At 32.6% G+C, this 22,988-nt stretch overlaps 1 protein-coding gene across 1 annotated transcript; it reads right to left on the bottom strand.

Annotated features, from left to right (window-relative positions):
- Nucleotides 1-2,821: 2,821 nt before the first annotated feature.
- On the bottom strand, nt 2,822-3,258 carry LOC110655425 (14 kDa proline-rich protein DC2.15-like). The gene has a single exon (XM_021811711.2). The coding sequence runs from the start codon at nt 3,207-3,209 to the stop codon at nt 2,889-2,891; it is 321 nt and encodes a 106-aa protein (XP_021667403.1). The 5' UTR covers nt 3,210-3,258; the 3' UTR covers nt 2,822-2,888.
- Nucleotides 3,259-22,988: the final 19,730 nt, after the last annotated feature.

The following is a 22,988-nucleotide window of genomic DNA, read 5'->3' as shown; positions in this document are numbered from 1 at the left end:
TTATAGGGAACAACTTTTTATAATTATAAATTTAACTCTTTAAATTTATTAATTATAAATTGACCCCTATAGAAATTATAATTTATATAATTAATTCTTATAATTCTAGAAACTTTAAATTAAGTCTACAATTAATTATTAGGACATTAACCAGTCTAAATAAAATTTATATTTCAGTCCTTAAGTCTCTAGAATTATTTTTATCAAGTCTAACTTGATAATCCAATTTAATTTCTCACTTACAATCTTTATGTGTGTGACCCATTAGGTTCCTAATATGTTGGCAATAAATATAATTAAATAAAATTAATACTTTAATTTTATTATCAATTCACAATTGATTAATTATATTTGTAGATCATTATTGACATCTAGCAATATGTAATGACCACCCAAATATTAGAACTTGTCAAAGTGATTTGACTATCCTTTCTGTGATCAGTCTGTCAGTGTAATTAGCATCCATTCATCATAATATTTCGATTTATACATTGATACATGGAATGTGTCTACTATGTCTAAATCATTTTTGTCCTCTTAGTATGATTGATTAATTAAATAAGATCTCAATCTTATTTTACCTTGCGCAAGGATTTAACAATCCATACTGGCCAAGAACAATTGAAATATTTTCTTTAATTACCTAAGGTGATGAATTATATCTTGACAATTAAATATCTCCATATAGTTCATACTATATCCAACAGCTGCCACATTCATTATCCTTATATAGAATAACATGTGAGCAGTATCAAAATACAGTAATTTCTATATAAGATAATTTAATGTCTCAAGTCTAAAAATCATTTATACAACTGTCACGTGAGTCTTTCCATAGATATAGGTAAACTTCCATATAGAATCCTCGTGCGGGTTAGTTCAGTGAATTTGTCACTACAAGCACTTACACGTTGATTCTAGGTTTCTCACATACCTCAGCTTAATGAGAACTGCTGCTTCCTTTAATAAAGGAAAGAATGCAACGTGTACTGGTATCAATAGTTATATCAATGTCCAATCTCGATATAACATTGACCAAGAACATTTTTAGAACAATACTATAATGCAATCGGAATCTCATAATTATAACAATATTATAATTTCAACTGCTATGCATATAAGTCCCATAGACTTTATCTTTATTAATTAATATTCATTAAAATTACATTAAACATTAAAGATAAAGCAGCCTTTTATTAAGAATAAAGCATATACATGTATTAAGTGATCACACATGCAACTAATATATTGGTTGTAGTGCACATACACTAACAATATATATAGCAGGCATTACAAAATCTTTGAATAATGCCACGAGCTTCCACATTTTGGTGTTAATTATTAGTACCTTGTAGGATTATTTATTTTGAGAATGTACCTCGTGAGATTATTGATCATTAAATAAAAGGTTTTAAGCGAATCTGCTTTTGATTCGGTTAAAGTCAAAGTGTTAAAGCACAATTAATATCAAAATTAACAACCAAATATTTCATAGATTTATTTCCCATCTGGAATTCACGAAGGAAGAAGGTTCCTTTTTTTAATTTGGTACATAGGAAGAAGGTTCCTTTAATGTGCTGCTCAAGTTCAATGAAGCTGAAATTTAAAAGGAAAATATTTATATAATTATTTTATGCATGACAAAAAAATTACCTAGACTAATTCATGATATCAAAAAAAAAAAAAAAAAAAAATATATATATATATATATATATATATATATATATATATATATATATATATAGTCTTAAATTTGAAATGAACTGAGTTTAGATAATAATTTTTCAAATGATATAAGGTAAATTAAATGAAGAATCGTTCACAATTAAATGAAATACAATAACTAATTAAATCCATGAATATAGGTTTAAACTAATATTTAATGAATTATATGAAAAATTAATAAAAACACAATTATAATGATCATTAATATCTTTTGTGCATTTTAATTCAGTCATTAATTTGGTTTTCAATTATAAGACCATATTTTTCAAAATGCAAGTATCATATGGTATTTAATAATCACTTAATTAAAGATATATAATTTTAATTTGTTGACACTGGAAGGTGAAGATTCAACAAATCCACAGTGAGTTGATTTTTGCACGAATTGACTGGCAATTTAATTAAATATAAGCAAAAGTTTATTATTAAAAAAAAATTAGAAAAAACCTAACAAAATAGTTTCATTTTAAACCAAAGTCTGTCAACGTAATTCAAAACATCCAACTTAAAACCTGTAATGTTAAAAGAGGTAAGATAACATTAAATATTATATTTAACAAGCCCACAATTGTTTCGAAGAACTCTAGAATCAGGTTGTGTAATCTGTTATAAACGAACGGGAAAGCTAGGATTTTATTAATTAAATCATGACATTTGCCCCTTGGCAGCCATGGCCGCTCAAAGCCTTGCTCACTTAATGAAATTAACAGGAGATTAATTAAAGCAATCCGGAAATCCTAATGAATTCTCCTTTTGAGAATTAAATAGCTCCTACTGAAAATTTTTTACCTAAATCCCATGAGATTCACATTTAATTAAATAGGTGGGATTTAAATATTTATGTCTTGAATCTATATTTATTATTTGCTAATATACTCTATGATACCTGCAAACATATACTTACTAAATTGTGTTCATAGCTGATTCCACTGTCCTTGTTGGAAATTTTAGTTTTGTTTAATATAACGTCTCCCTCTATTCATAAATAAAAGTAAAATAAAATAATACAGGATTTGAAGAAGAAAGCAAGAAGCATTCTCTACATGCATCAAAACAATTACTGTAACCTTCTTGGTTCAGTACTGCTCAAGGCTTATTCAGAAAACATCCCAAAGTTGAAACACACCGTAGGGAAAGAAAGAAATTAATTAAACAAAAAGGACTTATGGACAAGTGAATCCTTCTGGAACCTCCTTGCCACAATCGTTGAGCACCAAGCTCAAGTCGAGTGGAATACTGAGGTTAATGCCCAATACATTAGCCCTGATGGCAGTGCAAAGGCAAAGAGCAGCTTCAAGATCAACAAGATTACTGATGAGGCTGCAGCAAGGTTCATCTGGTGGGATCTTAATTAGACCCAGCACATTGACACATACTTTGAACTTTAGGGCATCCACGGGGCAAGTCGTAGCGCTCACCGTACTGAAGAAGAGAAGGTTGAGAAAGAGCAAGTAGGCAATGGAGGCTACAGCTCTTGAAGCCATTTCTGGAAGAAGTTTGGCCCAAAATTCTTGGATGGTTTTTGAGATATAAGTTTTGTTATGCTGTAAGTGTGAAGAGAAATGGAGTGGCTTAAGGGTTTTTATAGAGGGGGCGAGATTAGGCAATGGCACTGCTTGCTTGAATTATAGAAATGAGGTACGTGGGCCATGTGAGCACATCGCGATGCTAGGCTATATTGTTGGAGCTTCCCCATAACTGGCATTGCTAGAATATGTTGAATGTTAGACTACTTAATTGATTTTTAATATATATGCAGTCATAAAAAAAAATATCACTTATGGAATTTTTAATGTGTATCTTTAAATTTGTAATAAAAATGATAGATGGTAAATGGGATCAATTTAAACACATCAGTTTTAAGTTGGTCATATTAATCATCATGTAAATCCTTAATTGATTTTTAATTTTACATAATATTTGAGTTTACATAATGTTGTGATATGATTAAAATTTTAGATATGTTGTTTAGTTTTTTTTATTTTATTAATGTAAAAATCAAATTAAATTAATTCAAATTTAAAATATTAAAATTGAATTGAACTAAACTTTTAATAAAAGTAAATTGAATTTTTGAATTTACTCAATTCGATGAGTTATTTCAATTTGAATCATCAACCCTGATTGTCACCCATGGCCGCCTCTGTGGTCTACCTCTCAGTGGTGTTGGTTTCTCTCTAGCCGGTTTGACGACTAAAAGTTGAAGCCTACGACTCTGTTTCTCCCTGTTTAGGGCCATGGCCTGTGTGTTTGGAGTTTATTGGCTTTGGGATAAGGCTTTTCTTTAATATATGATAACTAGACCTTGAGCCCATCTCTATAATTCTCTTTCCGGCTCATTAATAAATTGATTATCTAAGAAAAGAAAAATTATATACACAAAAGTTCCAATAAAAAAAAAAAAACCATATATTAAACTCGAAACTGATATATTAAAGGTTTGATAAATATCAAACGCCATCCAAAACAGTGTCTCCTTATGTTTGTTATTTTGTAATTATTTTAATTTATAATATTTCATACATATATTAAAAAAAAAAATTAAAATACAATTCTCCCAAAACCATCACTCATGTCGTCATGGCATATTGGGCAAAATATAGCTGGCATTACAGAATATTGAGTAATGCCACGAGCTTCCACTTTTTGGGGTTAATTATTAGTACCTCGTGGAATTGTTTATTTATTTATTTTGAGAATGTAATTCATGGGATTATTGATCGTTAAATAAAAGGTTTTGAGCGAATCTGGTCTTGATTCGGGTAAAGTCAAAGTGTTAATGCACAATTAATATCAAAATTAACAACAAAATATTTCATAGATTTATTTCCCAGCTGGAGTTCATGAAGGAAGAAGGTTCCTTGAATGTGCAGGTCAAGTCAATGAACGAACTGGAATCAAAGTTTGTGTAATCTGCAATAAACGAACTGGAAATCTTTGATTTTATTAATTAAATCATGACAATTGCCCCTTGACAACCATGGCCACCAAAAATCATGTTTTTTTTTTTAGCAAGGGATTTGGGGGGCAGAGATTTAAATATGGCTCTACCAGTTGAGTGATATACTTTCAGTCACTAAACTAAATCAGTCCAAGTCCTAAAAATATGGTTAATTAATGAAGTTAATTGGAGATAAATTAATGCAGTCGAAAAATTCTAATGAATTCTCTTCTATTGATTGAAATGTTTAGAGTCAGATTTTCTTAGTCCGGAGCCCTTGAGAATTAAATAGCTATTGTTGGGTTTATTGAACATAAGAGGCTAAATGTTTTCATTAATTAATAATTATATCTCAACATTTTAATATTTTTTAGAAAGAATCAAACCTTAAAAATTGAAAAAAAAATTGCATTCAAACATTAAAATCAATTTGAGAAAATTTGAATCTTATTAATGCAATGAAGTTGAAAAAAATTATAGTTTATAGCCAATGTATTTTATCATGGATGATAAAAATAAATTCAAAGAACAGTTTTAGCACTTTAAAATTTGCATTTTGCTACTACAAATTTTGAATGTTGAATATAATTACTTCTAATCTTAAAAAGTTTAACCTTTTTATCTAGAATAAAATTGTTTAGATATAATTGCTAATTAGCATAAACGTTTAACTTTTTATATCCAATTCACAAGTTATTAACTTTTAATACTAATATGATACCTGCATCATATGCGTACTGAATTGTGTTCATAGTATCCTTTGCCCTACAATGATGATCTCTTTGACCAACTCCAAGGTGCTAAGGTGTTCTCCAAGATTGATTTGTAGTCTGGGTATCATCAATTGAAGATCAATGAGTCTGATGTACCTAAGATAGCTTTCAGAACTTGTTAATGGGCATTATGAGTTTCTTGTTATGCCTTTCGGGTTAGCCAATGCACCAGCTGCTTTTATGGACCTAATGAACAAAGTGTTCAAACCTTACTCGGATAGCTTTGTTATTGTGTTTATTAATGATAGTTTGGTGTATTCACAAAATAAGGAAGAACACAAAAACCATTTGCAGATTGTATTACAAACTTTAAAAAGCAAACTATTGTATGCCAAGTTAAGTAAGTGTGAGTTCTGGCTTGATAGAGTTGTCTTCTTAGGACATGTTATTTCAGCAGAGGGAGTATTTGTTGATCCTAAGAAGATTGAAGTAATGGTCAAATGGGATCCTCCGACTATTGCTACAGAGGTTAGGAGTTTTTTGGACTTAGTAGGGTACTATCGACATTTCATCCAAGATTTCTCCATCATTGCAGCACCATTGATTAAACTTCTTTGAAAGAATGCAAAGTTTAAATGGACAGAAGAATGCCAAGAGAGTTTTGAGAAGCTTAAGGCATGTCTAACTTCAGCTCCAATTCTTACCTTACCTATAGGAATATGCGAATTTGTTGTGTATAGTGGTGCTTCCCGCAAAGGTTTAGGTTGTGTTCTGTTGCAACATGGGAAGGTGATAGCTTATGCTTCTAGACAACTTAGACCACATGAATTGAATTATCATACCCATGACCTAGAATTAGCTGCAGTTGTATTTGCATTAAAGACATGGAGGCATTACCTTTACGGTGAGACATGTCAGATTTATACAGATCATAAGAGCCTAAAGTATCTACTTACACAGAAAGAATTGAATTTGAGGCAAAGAAGATGGATCAAATTACTTAAGGACTACGATTATACCATTGAATATCATCCAGGCAAGGCTAATTTGGTAGCTGATGCCCTTAGTGGAAAGTCTCTTAGTAATTTAGCATATGTTAAGGGAGTTAGACTTTCATTATTATTGGAGTTTCAATCTCTAAGAGCAAAGTTGGCAGTGGATAACTCAAAGGCATCATTAGCAACTCTCAAAAGTAGGAAAGTATTGGTGGAAAGGGTTAGAAAAGCTCAAAGCCAAGATGAGCAGTTGAACAAGATCATCAATGAGGTGAGAAATGACACTCGTATAGATTTTTCACTTAGTGAAGATGGGACTTTAATGTTTGGTGGCAGTACCTAATGTAGAAAACCGAAAAAGGGAGATTATGGAAGAAGCTCACTGTTCTACCTATTCTATGCATTCGGGTAACACTAAGATGTATCGGGATCTTAGAGAAAATTATTGGTGGCCAGGTATGAGGAAGGAAATAGCAGAATTTATTTCAAAGGGCTTGGTATTCCAACAAGTTAAGGCAGAGCATCAATATCCAGCGGGAAAGTTATAGCCACTTCCTATTCCAAAATGGAAGTGGGAGCATATTACTATGGATTTTATTTCGGGATTACCTCGTACTCCACGTGGGCATGATGCAGTTTGGATAATAGTTGATAGATTGACCAAATCAGTACACTTTTTACTTGTCAAAATGGATTCTTCTTTGGATAAGTTAGCAGAGATTTATGTTAATGAGATTATGAGACTCTATGCTGCTCCAATTTCCATTATTTTAGATAAAGATTCAAGGTTTACATCTCGATTTAGGCCTAGTTTGCATAATGCTTTAGGAACTAAAATGAAGTTTAGTACTTCCTTGTATCCACAAACAGATGATCAATCAAAATGAACTATTTAGACTTTGGAAGGCATGCTTAGGGTATGTGTAATGGAGTTTAAGGGAAGTTGGGAGAAGTATGTATCTTTGATGGAATTTGTTTATAATAACATTTATTGTAACACCCCTCACCCGACTATAGTATAGCCGAAAAAAGTGTGCTACATTCGGTGTCGGAGCACCCTATCTTATCTTACTTTATTCCTTTAATAATTTGATCTCGTTATATTTTAATATCAATTATTTTTAAATGGAGAAACCAGCAGAGTTTCTCCAATTTTATTATCAGTTGGCGTATTTCACTATTCACCTGCTTGAAATTTTTAATAATATTTTACAATAAAAATCTCATCAATTATTCTCATAACTATCTCATAATTCACATCTCATTCATATATCTCAATTTCATATTCATTTCCATGCATTTCCATTCATGCACAATTTATATATATAAGTTCTCAAGTTTCATTAATTTACTTGATTTACAGACTGATTACATAAATTCATAATTTACATGATCTACAAATTAATTATAGTTCCATAATCTATATTTCAACATACAATTCATTGTTTACATTACAAATAATAACTAATTATAATGTACAAAATACATAATATGATCTATATGGGCCCTATCTACATGCATTGCTGAGGAGGTGACAACCTTGAATACTATGCAGATCAGAACTCCAAAATCTCTGTTTGGTATTCGCTGGGCTTTAATTTCAGTATCTGCGTGAGGAAACAAATCCATCGCGCTAAGCATTCCTGCTTAGTGGTGCAATAATATAACAAGGAAATAATATAACAAGTAAAAATAATTAGAGCATATTTTCTATACTCAAGAATTTTACTGGGTTCATATGAAATTTTCTATACAATATATCTTTCGTCATTTATGTTGCTCTCTAGAATCACTTCTTTCATAAGTTTACAATAATCATTTATATCATATACAAATAAATCTAAAATTTATACTTATATTCTTATGAAAGTCACATTTGTAATATTATTTAAGTTATAATTCTTCTACTAGTCTTTTTATCACTTCCTTGATACTTTCTAAGTTGTTTACAATCATTTCGTAATATTTAAAATTTTTAGAACTAATTTAATTTACTTCAGACCCTTCTAAGAAATAAATTTTTGAAGCTAATCTGATTTATTTCAGAACTTCTTACTCATCTATTTGCTTTCTAGCATTTTTAATTGGTAATATTCATAACTTATTTTAGTAAATTAGACTGCCCAAGTAACCTATGACAAGCTGACTAAACTGGATAACGGATCGTTGGCACTGGACACCGTAGTGCCTCGGGCCGTCATACCATGGGACGTAGAACGTCAACCACGTATGTAGTCAGTATGGCTAAAAAGCCATGATAACACATAATCGGGCATTAAAGCCATGAGTGCAGGCATAAAGCCATCAGTACGGGCATAAAACCATGAATACCGGCATAAAGCCATGAATATAGGCATAAAGCCTTTCACAGTACTGCTAAAACAATACCCTATTGGCATGCCAAACTATCCAATCTGACACACATTTCTAGGCAATACATGGGCACAATAGTACCATTAAGAGTTTATATGTTTCATCATTTCATTATATTTTTCATTTATATTTTTATAGCATTCTAATTTTATTTACAGTGGAAGCATAATTTCCAATTTCTCATTTCTAGGTAATTTATGCATTCATCGAATTATTCATACTAATTACAATTCACATTCATTTGATCTTATATACCATTTACATTTAAAACATCTTTCCTTTCTCCCTTGATGGGAACCTAAATCCCAAATAACACTTTTATCTCATTTATACATTCAACAATTTATTCATGTAAAGTACATTTCATAAGTTATATTGCTAATAGATTATGAATTCCATTAGTGTTGAGAGTATAAGTCTCAATTACCTATTCCAAGTAATCCATGAACATTTCATGGATTCCAAATTTCATGCCTTAATTCCTCTACCAATTTAGTTCTTACACTGTGTCTTTGTATTACTATTCACATTACTATTCACTCAAATTGTTAACTTTTTAATACATAACAAATTTATTGAACCTAAGTTCACTAAGATACCACATTTTGCATTCTAAAGTTGTTGGTATTAGTTGCCAATACCATTTCAAAGCTTAGTGTTGGTTACTTTACAATTTTCAAATTTTAAGCACTAAGTTTATTGTTCCATTGGTCATTTGTACAGTAGGAATTTAGTAAAATTGTCTTCATAAAAGTTGTTCCTTATTGTGTCTAGTTACATTTATTTTTTTGAATCACTCTATTTGGAGTTTTGTAGCTCAAGTTATGATCATTTTCTCATAACTGACAGGATTGACCTGTACCCAGATTTTCTTGGCAATTTGGTTCTGCCAAATTTGGTGACCTAAGTTTGGTTGGCAATTTAACTAGGTTATGATCAGAATTTGGATTTTTGTTCATCATGAAAGTTGTAGGCCTATGTCTCAGCTTTCTGTTGGTAAAATTTCAGGTCAATTGGACATTTCTACGCTGAGTTATGACCAAATGAATAAATATTGTTCATTTGGTCATTTTGCCTAGGCATAATATAAGTCACCTGGATTAGGGCAATTTTTAGGTTAACTTGGTTTGGTTTTCTGGGCAAGGTTTCTTCACCAAAGTTGTGTCATTATGTGTCTAGTTTCATGTCCAATTGGCCTTGCACCAATTGAACCTATACAACTCTATTTACAGCTTCCCAAACCTGCTGGACTCATAACTAGTTCTGCAGGTCACCAAGGGTAGCATGCCTAAGCTCAACTCCAACATCCTTACTCACTTCAATTTCTCCTCACACACATTCAAATGGTCACTAATTTATCATTACAAGGTTAATATACCATTTTATGAGCAAACCCTAATTTTTTTTCACAAACCCTAATTTCCAAGTGTCCATTTCATGCTTTTCATGTCATCTAACACATCCAACACACATAGTTCAACATCTAACTCAAGTTATCTCATCACAAACCACTTCTAAACAATTCAAGTCATACAAATCAACAAATCTCATCCTTCTCCCATGGCTGCAAATTTTCATACACACTTCAATATAATTATTTTGTTCAATTTTATAACAAATTCTCATTTAATTTGTCTTCCTAACAAAGATTAAAAGATATGGAAGGGAGTATAGGCACTAACCTTGTTGAGCACTCTCTTGGCTTGTTGAAACCTTAGAATTTTCTTCACTTTATGACAATCAAAATGTTACTCTTGATGTGGGAATTAATTTTTGTGAAGGGTGTGTAGGGGTTTGAGGTGGTTTTGGGCGTAGAACACAAGCTTGAAGTGTGCTCCAATGGAGGTTTCTCTCTCCTCTCTTTCTCTTTTTCTCTTGTTATGCTACCCATGGTGAAGATGCAGATTGGTTTTGTCAATTTGTCTCATTTATCTCCTTTTTATTAGTTTTATGTAAGCTTGTTGAATGGTGATTGGTGGATAGGTTTTTAATGACATCATATGATGTCATAATTAGGTATTTTCTTTCATTTTCTTTTCTTCTCTTCTCTACTCATTTTCAATTTAATTTTTAGCAATATTTATTCATATTTTAGATCATAATAATTATTTACTTAACTGGACAAGTCGGCCAAAAATCATCTCTGAAGATGAAATTACCAAAATGCCATCCGTTTGGCTTAACAGACTAAAATTGTCTGTACCGATTGAAAAATTTTTCTAAACCTTTTCTTGGCATTCTAATGCCATAGAAATCTCAATGACTCTTCTCTGGAGTCTCAAAAATTATTTTATGAATTTTCTCCCGGGTCTAGGGCTCCTAGTTGCGAGGAGCGCAACTTCCCACTGGGTTAGCTATCACTAGGGCACCGGCTCATTTAACTTGGTTACATTTTATTTCTAAAATTTTTTCTAAATTTTTCTTATTAATATTAAAGTTAATTATGGTTCCTCACTTTAGTTTAAATATTTTTCCTGACGTTCTAACTGTCCGGACCGACACTGGTCACCAGAACAGTAGAATGTACGGAATTGCTATAGTAAGGGTGTTACATTTATCATGCTAGTATTGGCATGGCTCTTTATACGGCGCTATATGGTAGAAAATATAGGACGCCAGTATATTGGACTGAAGTTGGAGAAAAGAAGCTAGAAGGCTCATAAATGGTATGGCACACTACTGATAAGATCCAGATGATTAGAAGTAGATTAAAGGCTGCACAAGACAGGCAAAAGAGTTATGCGGATTTGAAGAGAAGAGATATTGAGTACAATGTTAGGGATAAGGTATTCTTAAAGATCTCTCCTTGGAAGGGAGTTGTATGTTTACCAAAGCATGGAAAGTTGAGTCCTCAGTTTATAGGGCTTTATGGGATTATAGAGAAGATCGGACCAGTTACTTATCGTTTAGCTTTACCTTCAAAGTTATGGCAAATTCATGATGTCTCCATGTATCCATGTTGAGAAGATATAGAAGTGACCCCTCACATATTCTGCAGAAACAACCTATTGAGTTGAGAGAAGATTTGACTTATGAAGAAAAACCAGTGGAAATTATTGATAGAGAGGAGAAAGTCTTGAGGAACAAAGTGGTTCCATTAGTTAAAGTTTGTTGGAGCAATCATTCTAGAAAAGAAGGTACTTGGGAGAAAGAAGATGATATGCAGGCTTAGTATCCACATTTGTTTGCTCTACAAGGTATGTAAATTTTGAGAAAAAAATTTCTTTTAGGGGGAGAGAATTGTAAGAGTTGGTCCAATGAAAACAAAACAACAATAACATAATAATAATAATAGTAGTATGGAGAAGTCTCCAAAATAATAATAATAATAATAATAATAATAATAATAATAATAATAATAATAATAATAATAATAATAAGAATGAGAAAGTTAAAAAGAAGCCAAATGCAACACCCCTAATTTTTAAATTTATTATTTTATGGATAAATATTAGTATTTTATTTTATTAAAAATTTTGGGAGATTATTTGAAATTTTTTAAATTTTAGAAATCGGGTTTGATTTTTCAAAATCAATAAACTTTGTTAATTTTTATGAATTAATTTAAAAACCACGTGACAAAACTAAAAATATATTTAGATTCTACAAAATTTTTTGAGTTTTCTAAAATTTTTTCAGAATTTTTGTGCCTCATTTTTTATCCCAGAATAGAGTAAAAATTTAATTTCGGATATCCTGAATTGGACCGAACGAATCAAACTGAATTGGGTCGCACCGATCGAATCGAACCGGCTCTCTTCCTTTTCTTTTCTCTTCTACCTCGTGCGCCCGATGTTCCCTCTTCTTTCTCCATTTCTCTCTCCTCTCTCCTCCCCTTATCGCCCCGCTGCCGTCTAGCCCTTCCCCGATCACCAGCGCCCTGCCTGGACGCCTCCCCGCCACCAACCGATGCTCCAAGCCGCCGAAAAATAGCTCCAAAAACTCCCCAACATGTGCGATGCTTTGGCTTCCCAGGCCGATTTCTGTGAATCTGGCTACCGATTGGACCAAGTCTTATCCCAAAACCCATCTACACCTCGAGAGCTTTCCATAAATACCAACAATATAAAAATCCATTCAGCGATTTGTCCAATTTTTGCCCAGGAAATTTTAGCTCATTTCGACTTTTTGGCCAGATTTCTCGCAAACTGTGAATCCCACGAAAAATCCGAGAGTGCCAAAGTGCTCCCCTCGACGAGAGCTTTGTGGCAATACTCATTTCAAAATTTTCTGACACCATTTTTCGGTGGGTCCCACTGAACTTCGCAGTGTTTTTCTGAGCATTAAATGAACTTAATAAATTCCATAAAAATTATGTACTAACCCCATGTTGTGGGCTTCGTATAGGTATGCTCATTTCACGGAAATTCAATAGTTGCTCAGGTCTGCAATTTCGCGCCAAGTAGGCAGACTACAGAAGAAAGTTTTAGAATCGAATCGAGATTATAGGCTATTCCACTATTTTCAGACGTCTCGGATGTGTCCCAAGGGTCAGAATTGGCATAGTTAAACCCGAACCCTCATTTTTTTAATTATCTAGGCCTGATTTCGATTAAAATCTATGAAATATTCGTGGTAAGTTATAAAATTATAATTTCTTTTGCATTAGCTTAATAATATTGCTAAGGACTGTGGGGCAAAATTTTAGAATTTTTAGAGCTCATTTGAGTAGTTTTTCCAAAAGGGTTAATTGTAGGGACTAAATGGTAATTTTCCAAATTACGGTGGTTGACTGTTTGGATGGGACCAGGAGGGGGCATGTGATGTGATTGAGTTGTGGATGTATGACTTATGGATATAGAAGTATATTTTGAGCCCTTTTACAGGTTGGGTAGCTCCTAGGTATAAGGGGAACTCTACCGGATTTTCAGCATGATTTAGGATGTCTTTGATTCTTTTTAAGCTTGTATTGAGTTAATTATATTAAATAATTATAATGAAATTATTAGGTGAGCCGAGATAGCCTTCCTCCTCCGCCCAGTTGCCACAGTGACCTTGGTTCATGTCTGTGAGTAAAATATTGATTTTAATTATAATTTTAATATTATTATATATTCAAGCATGCCTATGTACCACTTATAAATATATATTTATGTAGTTAAACACTAGGCACATTTTATATTGCATTCTTAATTGATGAAATGCCATGGATGTTATTTTATGGTAATTTGGAGCAGTGTGCTTGTGGTGGCGTGCGTGTGATGTGTGGTAATGGATATGGATAGCATGGGTAGACGCGGCTGGAGCATGACTCGCTGGGACTCGATCCTTTTATGGATAAGTCGAGGTAGGCATGACTCGAGATGATCTCACTGGCCCCCACATTTGGTCTATTAAGTGAAAGTCCGGCTTGAGATGTACTCGCTTGCAGAGGTTGGATTAAGAGAGTTGTATAGGGGATCAGCTCCCATATATGCACTGTTTGCATATTACATGGGTGCATGAGTGCTCCAAATTACCTTTTTGCTGTTATGATGTGATTTGTATGAAAATTATGATAGCGTTGCATTCCACTCTTTAGGATGCATTAGCTTTAGATAGCTATAGAAATTGTAGTTAAAATCAGTATTTTCCTCTTTGAGTCAAACGCTCACTCCTATTCACCTTATTTTTTCAGGATACAGGAAATTTCTTATTGAGTTCTAACCTGCCTCTCTCCCTCGTAGGTCATCTATTAATGTATGTGATGTTTTGTATAATTTTACTAACTTCTAGAATTTCGCATATGTTAGAAGTATTTTATTTGAATTGGATCTGTAATATAATGTTATGTTGGATCTGTAAAATTATTAGATGCATGTATGATTGGATTGGATGAGGGAGCCGAGCTCCCATTTGATTTTATGACATTATGAGTATGTGGAGGTGAGCTGAGCTCTCCAAATTATTATATATTGTGCGTATAGGTCGGGCGAGTCAAAAACTCTCCATTGTATGGTCCATGTTTTTGCCAGACTTTGTCTGATTGTTTTCTTGAAATTGGGCTTAATATGAGCCTTATGTCACACCTTACCCCTATGTAAGGCATAACATGATCCCGTAGAATACCTAATGAACTACCGAACTTCACCTACCGATAACTCATTAAGTATCCTACAAGGGATTTTAAAACAATTTTCTTACTTTTGTTAAGTGGTGAGCGTTTTCTAATAGGTGTTTAAAACATTTAATTGAAATTAAAAACTAGTTAAAACTTTTGGCCCCTTTTATTTTTTTGCAAATTTTATAAAAATTTTGACAGAGTTCCGTTTATATTTTGAGAAAACAGTTCTTCAAATACCTGTAAAAAGGACTTCCAAAAATTTTCTCAACCACTACTTCAATTTCACAATCAATCTCAACAATTTCTCAAATCTCAAATTCAACAGTCAACATTTCTCAATTTTCAAAGTTCAATCATCAGTAAAATGATATCTTTCAATCTCATTCAAATTAAAATAAAACATTTCCATTCATTAAAGACAACAAACTATATATATATATATATATATATATATATATATATATATATACATCATACCAAAATCTACAGTATGAAAATTCCACTAAATTTTATTACAACTTTATACAAATTTTGTACAAACTGCTCAAGACCGATTTACATGTCCATACATTTATGTGCAATATATATATCAAAATAAATATTTACAGGCAGGGTATAAATTATACCCGATAACTTCAAGCTGATAGATCCTCAATCCTCGCACTCGCTTTGTCGCTTCCTCTAGTTTCTAAATCTGACAAAGAATAATGCCGAGTACTAGGACTCAGTGGTGCACAACATACTAAAATAATCTTTATGCAGAACTTAAATCACATTTATTCGAAAATTTGACTGAACATGAAAATTAAATACAAATCATGCATTATGAGATTTTAATCCCAAACAATTTCATTTTGAAGTATCAAATCATATTTCATAAAACCCACAGTTAATTCATGTCATTCGAAACAAATAGAATCTCAATAGCCAGAGGCTAAAGAGAAATCACATCACAAGGCTAGCTAGCTCAAATATATGGATATCCATTCACATCCTCTTTTACTGGCACACCTCAACACTTCTCCAGAGAAGGAATCAAAATTCGAAACTAATTACCCCCACTAGTCGTGCTAGTGAGGTGTTCAAATATATGGCCATGACACTGTGGTTTCAAAACTTATCTTAACAATTTGCTAAACATTATCATTTCAAATATACACAGTAACTTTCACAATTTAAATCAAAACATCATAAATAAGGTCACAATACTTTCAACAATTCAAAGCAAAAGTAAAATGCATATTTCATTCACTTTATCAATGAATTTTAAAGCATAGTGATGTTGTGTACAAACCTCAAGCGAGTCGCCTCTTAGCCTTGACTCGGTTCCTCGGGTTCTTTCCCAGTATTTTTTTCAACTGAAACACATAATTTTACAGTGTTTCAATACCATAACTTAGCATAAATCTAAAAATAAATTTTAACTTCACTTTTACCTAGCTCTAACGTGTTAAACTCGATGTTCCTTAAATTTTTGTGCTTCAGGTTACTATTCACTATACTATTCAAGTCAAATTGTTGACTTTCTAAGGCTTAATAGGTATGGGAATTTCAACTTCACCCACATACCACATTTTGGTCACTAAATTTGTTGGTTTTGGTTGTTTATTCAAATTCTAAGTCTTTTTAGGCAAATTTGATAATTTTCAGTTTTGGAGTCTAAGGTTGCACTGTTCCATTAGTCACTTTTCTGTTAGAATTTGGCAAAACTTCCTTCATAGAAATTGTTCTCTATTGTCTTAAGTTTATTCTCCTTTTTGAATCACTCCAATTGGAGTTTTTTAGCTCAAGTTATAGCCATTTGAACCATGGCTGCCGGATTGGACACAACCCAGAATTCTGGGCAATTTTCGGTGCTGGTAGTTTTGGGTCACCAACTTAGGGTGGCCAAATGACTTGGTTAATGGCATAATTTGGGTTTATGTTCTTCATGAAAGTTTTAGGTCTATATCTCATCTAAGTACTGGTAAAATTTCAGGTCATTTAGACCTTCCTAGCTCAAGTTATAACCAAATGAACAAACACTGTTCATTTGGTCAGTTTATATAGGGCAGCTTGCAATTTTCTAACTTTGGTCAATTTGTTCACTAGGTTTTGATCACTTTTTGGGCATGCTTCCCAAATGAAAATTGTGTCATTTAGTGTCTATTTTCATTCCCAATTGGTCCCATACCAATTGGACTTATAAAATTTCATTTTTGGTCCCTCAAAGCAAATTTGGTCATGCTGCTCCATTCGAATTTGGCCTTAACTCCCACCATTCCAACACACTTCATTTGGTCACAAATGATCATTTTTCACTTCACATTAGGTCAAAAACATCATTTACCACTTCCTCACATTTTTGGTCTCTAAACCCTAATGTTCAAAACCCTAATTCACAAACTCATGCATTTAGCTACTTTCAAAGTCTTTAATCCTAACCATTCCACTAATTAAAGTTCCTATACCCATTCAAACCATTCAAATCATGCAAATCACCCTCCTCTTCATGCTGAACAAATTTCAGCTTAGTCCCTCAACAATTTGTTTCATTTCATTTTAAATTTATTTCTATGTTCTTGATGCTATATACACACTAATTAAACTAAAAATTTGAAGTTTGCATTACTAACCTTGCTTGGAGGGTTTTTAGGCTTCCCTTTCTTCAAGTCTTTCTTCTTCTTTTTACTCTCTAATGCTTCCTCAACATGTAAAGAGAATTTTTAATGTTGGGAATTTGTGAATTTATGGAAGAGAGTAGGGAAATTTAAACTTTCTTTCCCTTAACAATGGTTGAACATGGTGAAGGAATGGAGAGAGAGATGGGGCGGCAACAAGGTGAGGAAGAAGACTTTTGATCCTTTTTTTTTTCTTTTCCTTTTTGTTTTTATGTCTTTAGGAAGACCAAAAATCTAATTAATTAAATATATTAATTATTATTTTTATGGCATCATGCATGATGTCATCACCTTTTTAACTTTTTCATTTTCTTTTTTTTTTCTATTAGTTCTTTAATTTAATTCTCGATTCTGAAATTTTCTTTTCTCCGATTTTATTTGACAGTTAGGTCAGGAGTCAGCTCTCGGGGTCAATTGACCAAATTGCCCTTCGCCGGTTCATCCCAGTTTGCAATTAATTCAATATTTCTTCCGGCTCCCTGACCTAATTATTTGACTAGCTTAACAGTTCTTTTTCGTGATTTTCTCTTTTCCACTGTGTTCGTAATGGTCCTAAGGACCGCAACGTTACATTTTACGATTCGAAATTTGAGTTTAAAATGACTTCGCAGTCCTTCCCGAGAAGGTCACCCATCGCTGTGACTCTCAGCTCGTTTAACTTCTTATGTTCTGTTTTTCTTATTTATACTTAACTAATTGACAATTACTAATTATTTGTGTTTATGGCTTATCTAGTTGTCATAAGTGTGGTTCTAATCCCCTTAATTGTCCGAACCGACACCGGTCACCAGAACAGTGAAATATACCAGGCTATACAAATAGGGGTGTTACACCTTAGAACTGGGTTAAGTAATAGTTAGGCTTACTACGGGCCTCGGGGGCTTTAGGCTGGCCCAGGTCCTAGTGCCTGTCCAGCCCATAAGTTAGAACGTGACACCAAAAGTGTTCCCATTTTTTTTTCCTTGAGCAGAAATAGGGGAGTTCAACTCCACACCAAGCACTTCTCCTTTCATCCTTTCATTCACACCCATATTACATAATCAACCATAGACCCGCTCAAGTTTTAATTAAACACCCATTTTCAACAAAAACCCTAACTTAAAACCATCTTCCACTCACAAGAGCTAATGATTTCTTTCAAGTGAGTAAATCCTTCCTTCTTCTTAATTGCTCAAGTTTAATTTGATATTTCATTGTTCTATGGTAATTCTTATGGCATAAGAATAATAGGGAGATGAATTTTATTTTGAAATAATAGGTTTATGTGGGTTAATAGAGATGTGAAATTTCTAGCTATTAGGTGGGTGCTCTTTAATAAGTTGAAGTAAAAGTTGGTGTTTCTATATGGAGAGGTAGATTTAAGTTTTTATGTCTTAATTGCTAGGTGAACAATGAAGTATTTAAAGTATGATGTGATTATTTTGGACCTATTAATGGAGACTAATTGTACTTAAACTAGCAAGAATTTTAATGAAATACAGGGAAGAAATTTTAGCATGAAACTAAAGGAGAAGAAAAAAATATATTAAATGGAGAAGGAGAAATAAATGAAAAAAAATGTGGAATTTATTATATTATTTTGTGTAAGCCACAGATGGACGTTTTAAATTTATTTGTGATGTGTTGTAAATTGTTAAGAGCTTGTTGAGCTGTTGAAATTTTGGGAAACGTTCAATTTATGTTAGAATGTTGTCGAATTTCTTTTAGAATTTTTGAACATAAATCATGCATTTTATATCCCACCATTTCAACCTAGGATTTAAATTCCTCTCTTGATGCATTTTTATTTTCTTTAACTTTAGGAGAGGATTCGGCTCCTGTAGTAGATACTAGGGGTGCTCCAGTAATCTAGACTTCAGTCTGTCTTCAGTACAGGTGAGTGGATAAATATATAATACTGATATTTTATTAAATGTAACTTATTTATATAATTTCTAATTATAAAAATGGGAACAGAGAATGGTAATTTTATATTTTATTATTGAATAAAATGAGATTTATAATTTATACATGCATTTTGCATAGTCATTTAGGTTTAATTTCATGGCCATTTTATTTATTTGTTAGTCACTTTTAGCTAATTTTATTAGTTATTTAGATAGTTTTTCATTATTATCAATTTTTGGATTAAATTGTAATTTTTGCTTTGTTTTGTAGGTAAAATGGTGTTTTTGAGGGACTAAAAAGAAATTATGCCAGTGAGGAGTGATTCCTATAGCCAAAGATGTCAAAAACAAAGCTTGAAAGTTGAAGAATGCAAAGTGGCCGAAATGTACATAACTTGCCGCATAAGTTGTGCAGTTCTGCACAGGGAGAAGAAGTAATTTTCCAAACCTGTCGAAGCCTGCATAAGTCACTACATGACTTATGCAGACTTACTCCTTGCTAATGCAGCTTCACGAAAAACTGCATAACTTATGCAGTCTCGCACTCTGCTTATGTAGTTTCACGAAAGAGACAATCAAAATAGCCGAAATCTGCATAAGCTATTACATAACTTATGCAAATCCATTCTTTGCTTATGCCTTCACGCAGAGAGCCCTAAACATGTCAAAAACTGCATAAGGGCCTGCATAACTTATGCAGTCCACTTATGCAGTTTCATAGAAGACTCCAAAGCTTGAAAACACTGCACAACCAACCTACATAGCTTATGCAACATCACGGGAAGCACCTGGAACCACCAATTTTGCATGAAATCTGCATAAGAAACTTGCACAACCTGTGCAACTCTTCATAATGAGCTGCCAGAAGATTCCCTCATATGAACTTCACCTCAAACACACCATTTTAGGGCTACTTATCAGAAAGATATAAATAGGTCCTTATCCCATTTCAAAAAGGGAGAAAAGAAGAAGAAAGTGGAGAGAGGCAAAGAAAACGTCAAAAAACAGAGCAAGAGGGCACCACTTCCCTTTTCTGGATCAGATTTGGCTTCTTCTTCTTTTCGTCCCTATTTCCTACCTTTCTTTTATTGGGTTTCTTAGTTCTTAGCTTAGATTTAAGATTTATTTCCATATTCACTTAGAATTTATTGTAAATATTATGGATAGTGAGTAGTTTTCATTAGATTCTGGAGTTGGGATGTAATATTTGAGATATTTTATGGATTTTGATTGGGTAATCTATATTTTGTAGTTTTAAAAAAGTTTTATCCATTTCTTGTGTGCTCAATGACATGCTTGGTGTAGGATCCCATTAAGTATTATTCTTAATCCATGGTTGAAACACCGAAAGGAGAAAACCTTGTGATAGATAAACAAGAAATTGGACTTAATTAACTTAGATCTAGAAATAGACTAAGGATTAAGAGGATTTACAGATTAATTAAGGAACTTAATGGGTCTTGATTAATTTTAACTCCATGAAAGTAGGATTAGATTGATTAAGGCACTCTTTGTATCACTCGAAAGAGTATTTAAAGGATTTAAGAATTAATCTTTTTAAAACCCGTAAATTCCATAAGATTGGATAATCAATTTAAAAATCCCAAAATAGCTTGAATATGAACTCCCAAACTCCGGAATCACCCTTTTATTATTGTTAATTTCTAATTGAATTTAATTGCTTGCCATTTTAAATCTTGCCATATTTCAATTTGCTTATTTTAATTTGCTGCAAATTTAGTTGAATCTTTACATTGTTGATTAGATTATTAATTTTGCATATATAGATTTTACACTTCAATATCTATCAATCTATTGCTTGAATTTTCAAAAATAATTCAAATTAGTCAATTTTTATATCAAAAATTCAATCATTAACACAACTCTTCGTGGGAATGATATCTTTTCTATATTACTTGTACGACTAATGCACTTGCGGTTGGGACCCATTAAGTTTTTGGCGCCGTTGTCGAGGAGTTGTTTGTTTAAGATTGAATTTTTTATTGTTTTAGTTATTTTAGATTTTTATTGTTATATATTATCTTTTCACTTTGTGTTTTTGGTTGTTTTCATTTTGTTGTTTGATATTAGATGATTTGGTTGTTTAGGTAATTTGAACATTTTCTTTTTAATTCTCTTTATTATTACTTTACTTTGTGTTTTTCTTTTTGAATTTTTCTTTTATATTTCTAATTTTGTTTTCGTTTGCTTATCTTGTGAGGTTAATTAAAATGTTTCATGCACAAGTCTTCACAAGTTTTGCTCAACTGCACTTGGAGCCCTTTTATGCTGCTTGGGGAAGATTCAATGATATGGTAGAGAGATTTTCTAACCACATCCTTTCAAATCAGTCTCTAATTCTTTGTTTCTACAATGGTTTGGATGAAGCAACAAGAAATAGGGTAGATTATGGTGCTTGGGCAATTGGTGATCACGTTCTTCAAAGAGGTCATGATGATGTCATTCACTTATTGAATGACGTGGCAGATTTTGATTACCATTAGCATTGGGACACTTCACTATAGGGTTTGAGTCACCAATATCCTCCATACCACTACCAATCTAATATTTCACACCAACCATTTGAGTTTGAAGAAGAGAAAGGAGTGGGACTTGAAGAGGAAGAAGATAAATTTGAAAGTTTCTTCAACCAATTATTGAAGATTCAAAAAGATCAACAAATGAAACTTAAAGAAATGGTAGTTGAATTGGATGATCTTGAAACATCAATGAAGAAAAATGAGCTATCAATCAAGATGATGAATGGACCTTATGAGGAGGAACTAAAAAATCAACATGGGGACGATGAGTTTAGCTATGACAAAGCTTCATGGGAATTTGAATCTGCAGAAGAAATGGAGCCTCAATCAGAAAAAGAAAAATCCCTTGAAGATAAGTTACTAACAGAGTTCCCACAAGAAAAGAAGTTACTTGAAGAAGAAATGGAATTTAAAGTTGAAGAAAACAACTCTTTTATCCTTAGAGGGTCATTGGAAGAGGGTTATATGTAAATGAGTCAGAAATGAAGTAGGTAGTTAAGGAAATTGATAAAACCATCAACTTGAGCTCAATGATGGTGCTTACACATACACCATTGGAAGACCCTTTTCTCTCATGGATACCTCCTTCACTATTTTATATCCTCCATGCGCTAAAGCTTTCTTCAGCCCAAGCATGTGATTTCACTCCAAGTGTTGTTCGTGCTACATGCAAATTTGCTTCAAATTTTGCCAATCTTGAGGGCACTTTATATCAAGATCCATATGTCATGTTATATGACAATTATTATGGAAGGAAGCCACTTTTTTATTAGCATATATGACAAGGGTCAAGCTAATGACCATAACTTAGCGCTCTTGGGAGGCACCCCAAGGGTCAAGCTAAAACAATAAATGTTAAATGAAAAAATTTTAAAAAAATACGGAATAAAAGATGAAATAAAACTAGTACAAAAGCAACACAGCCAAACAACACAGCACAAAACCATTACAAATTCAGGAAAATGAACTAACATAAGAAAAGGAAACAAAAACCAAAAAGGCAGCAACATGAGTAAGCAAAATAACCAAAACATCAGGCTTCCAAAATGAAACATGATCCGAGTCAGATAGGCAAACGAACCTGAAGGCTCCACCACCCAATTCAACCAAAA

Source organism: Hevea brasiliensis, chromosome 9 (assembly GCF_030052815.1).
Source record: "Hevea brasiliensis isolate MT/VB/25A 57/8 chromosome 9, ASM3005281v1, whole genome shotgun sequence".
In the NCBI taxonomy this organism is placed as follows: Eukaryota; Viridiplantae; Streptophyta; class Magnoliopsida; order Malpighiales; family Euphorbiaceae; genus Hevea; species Hevea brasiliensis.
The sequence above is the reverse complement of the archived record's forward strand: the minus strand, read 5'-3'. Positions and strand labels throughout refer to the sequence as shown.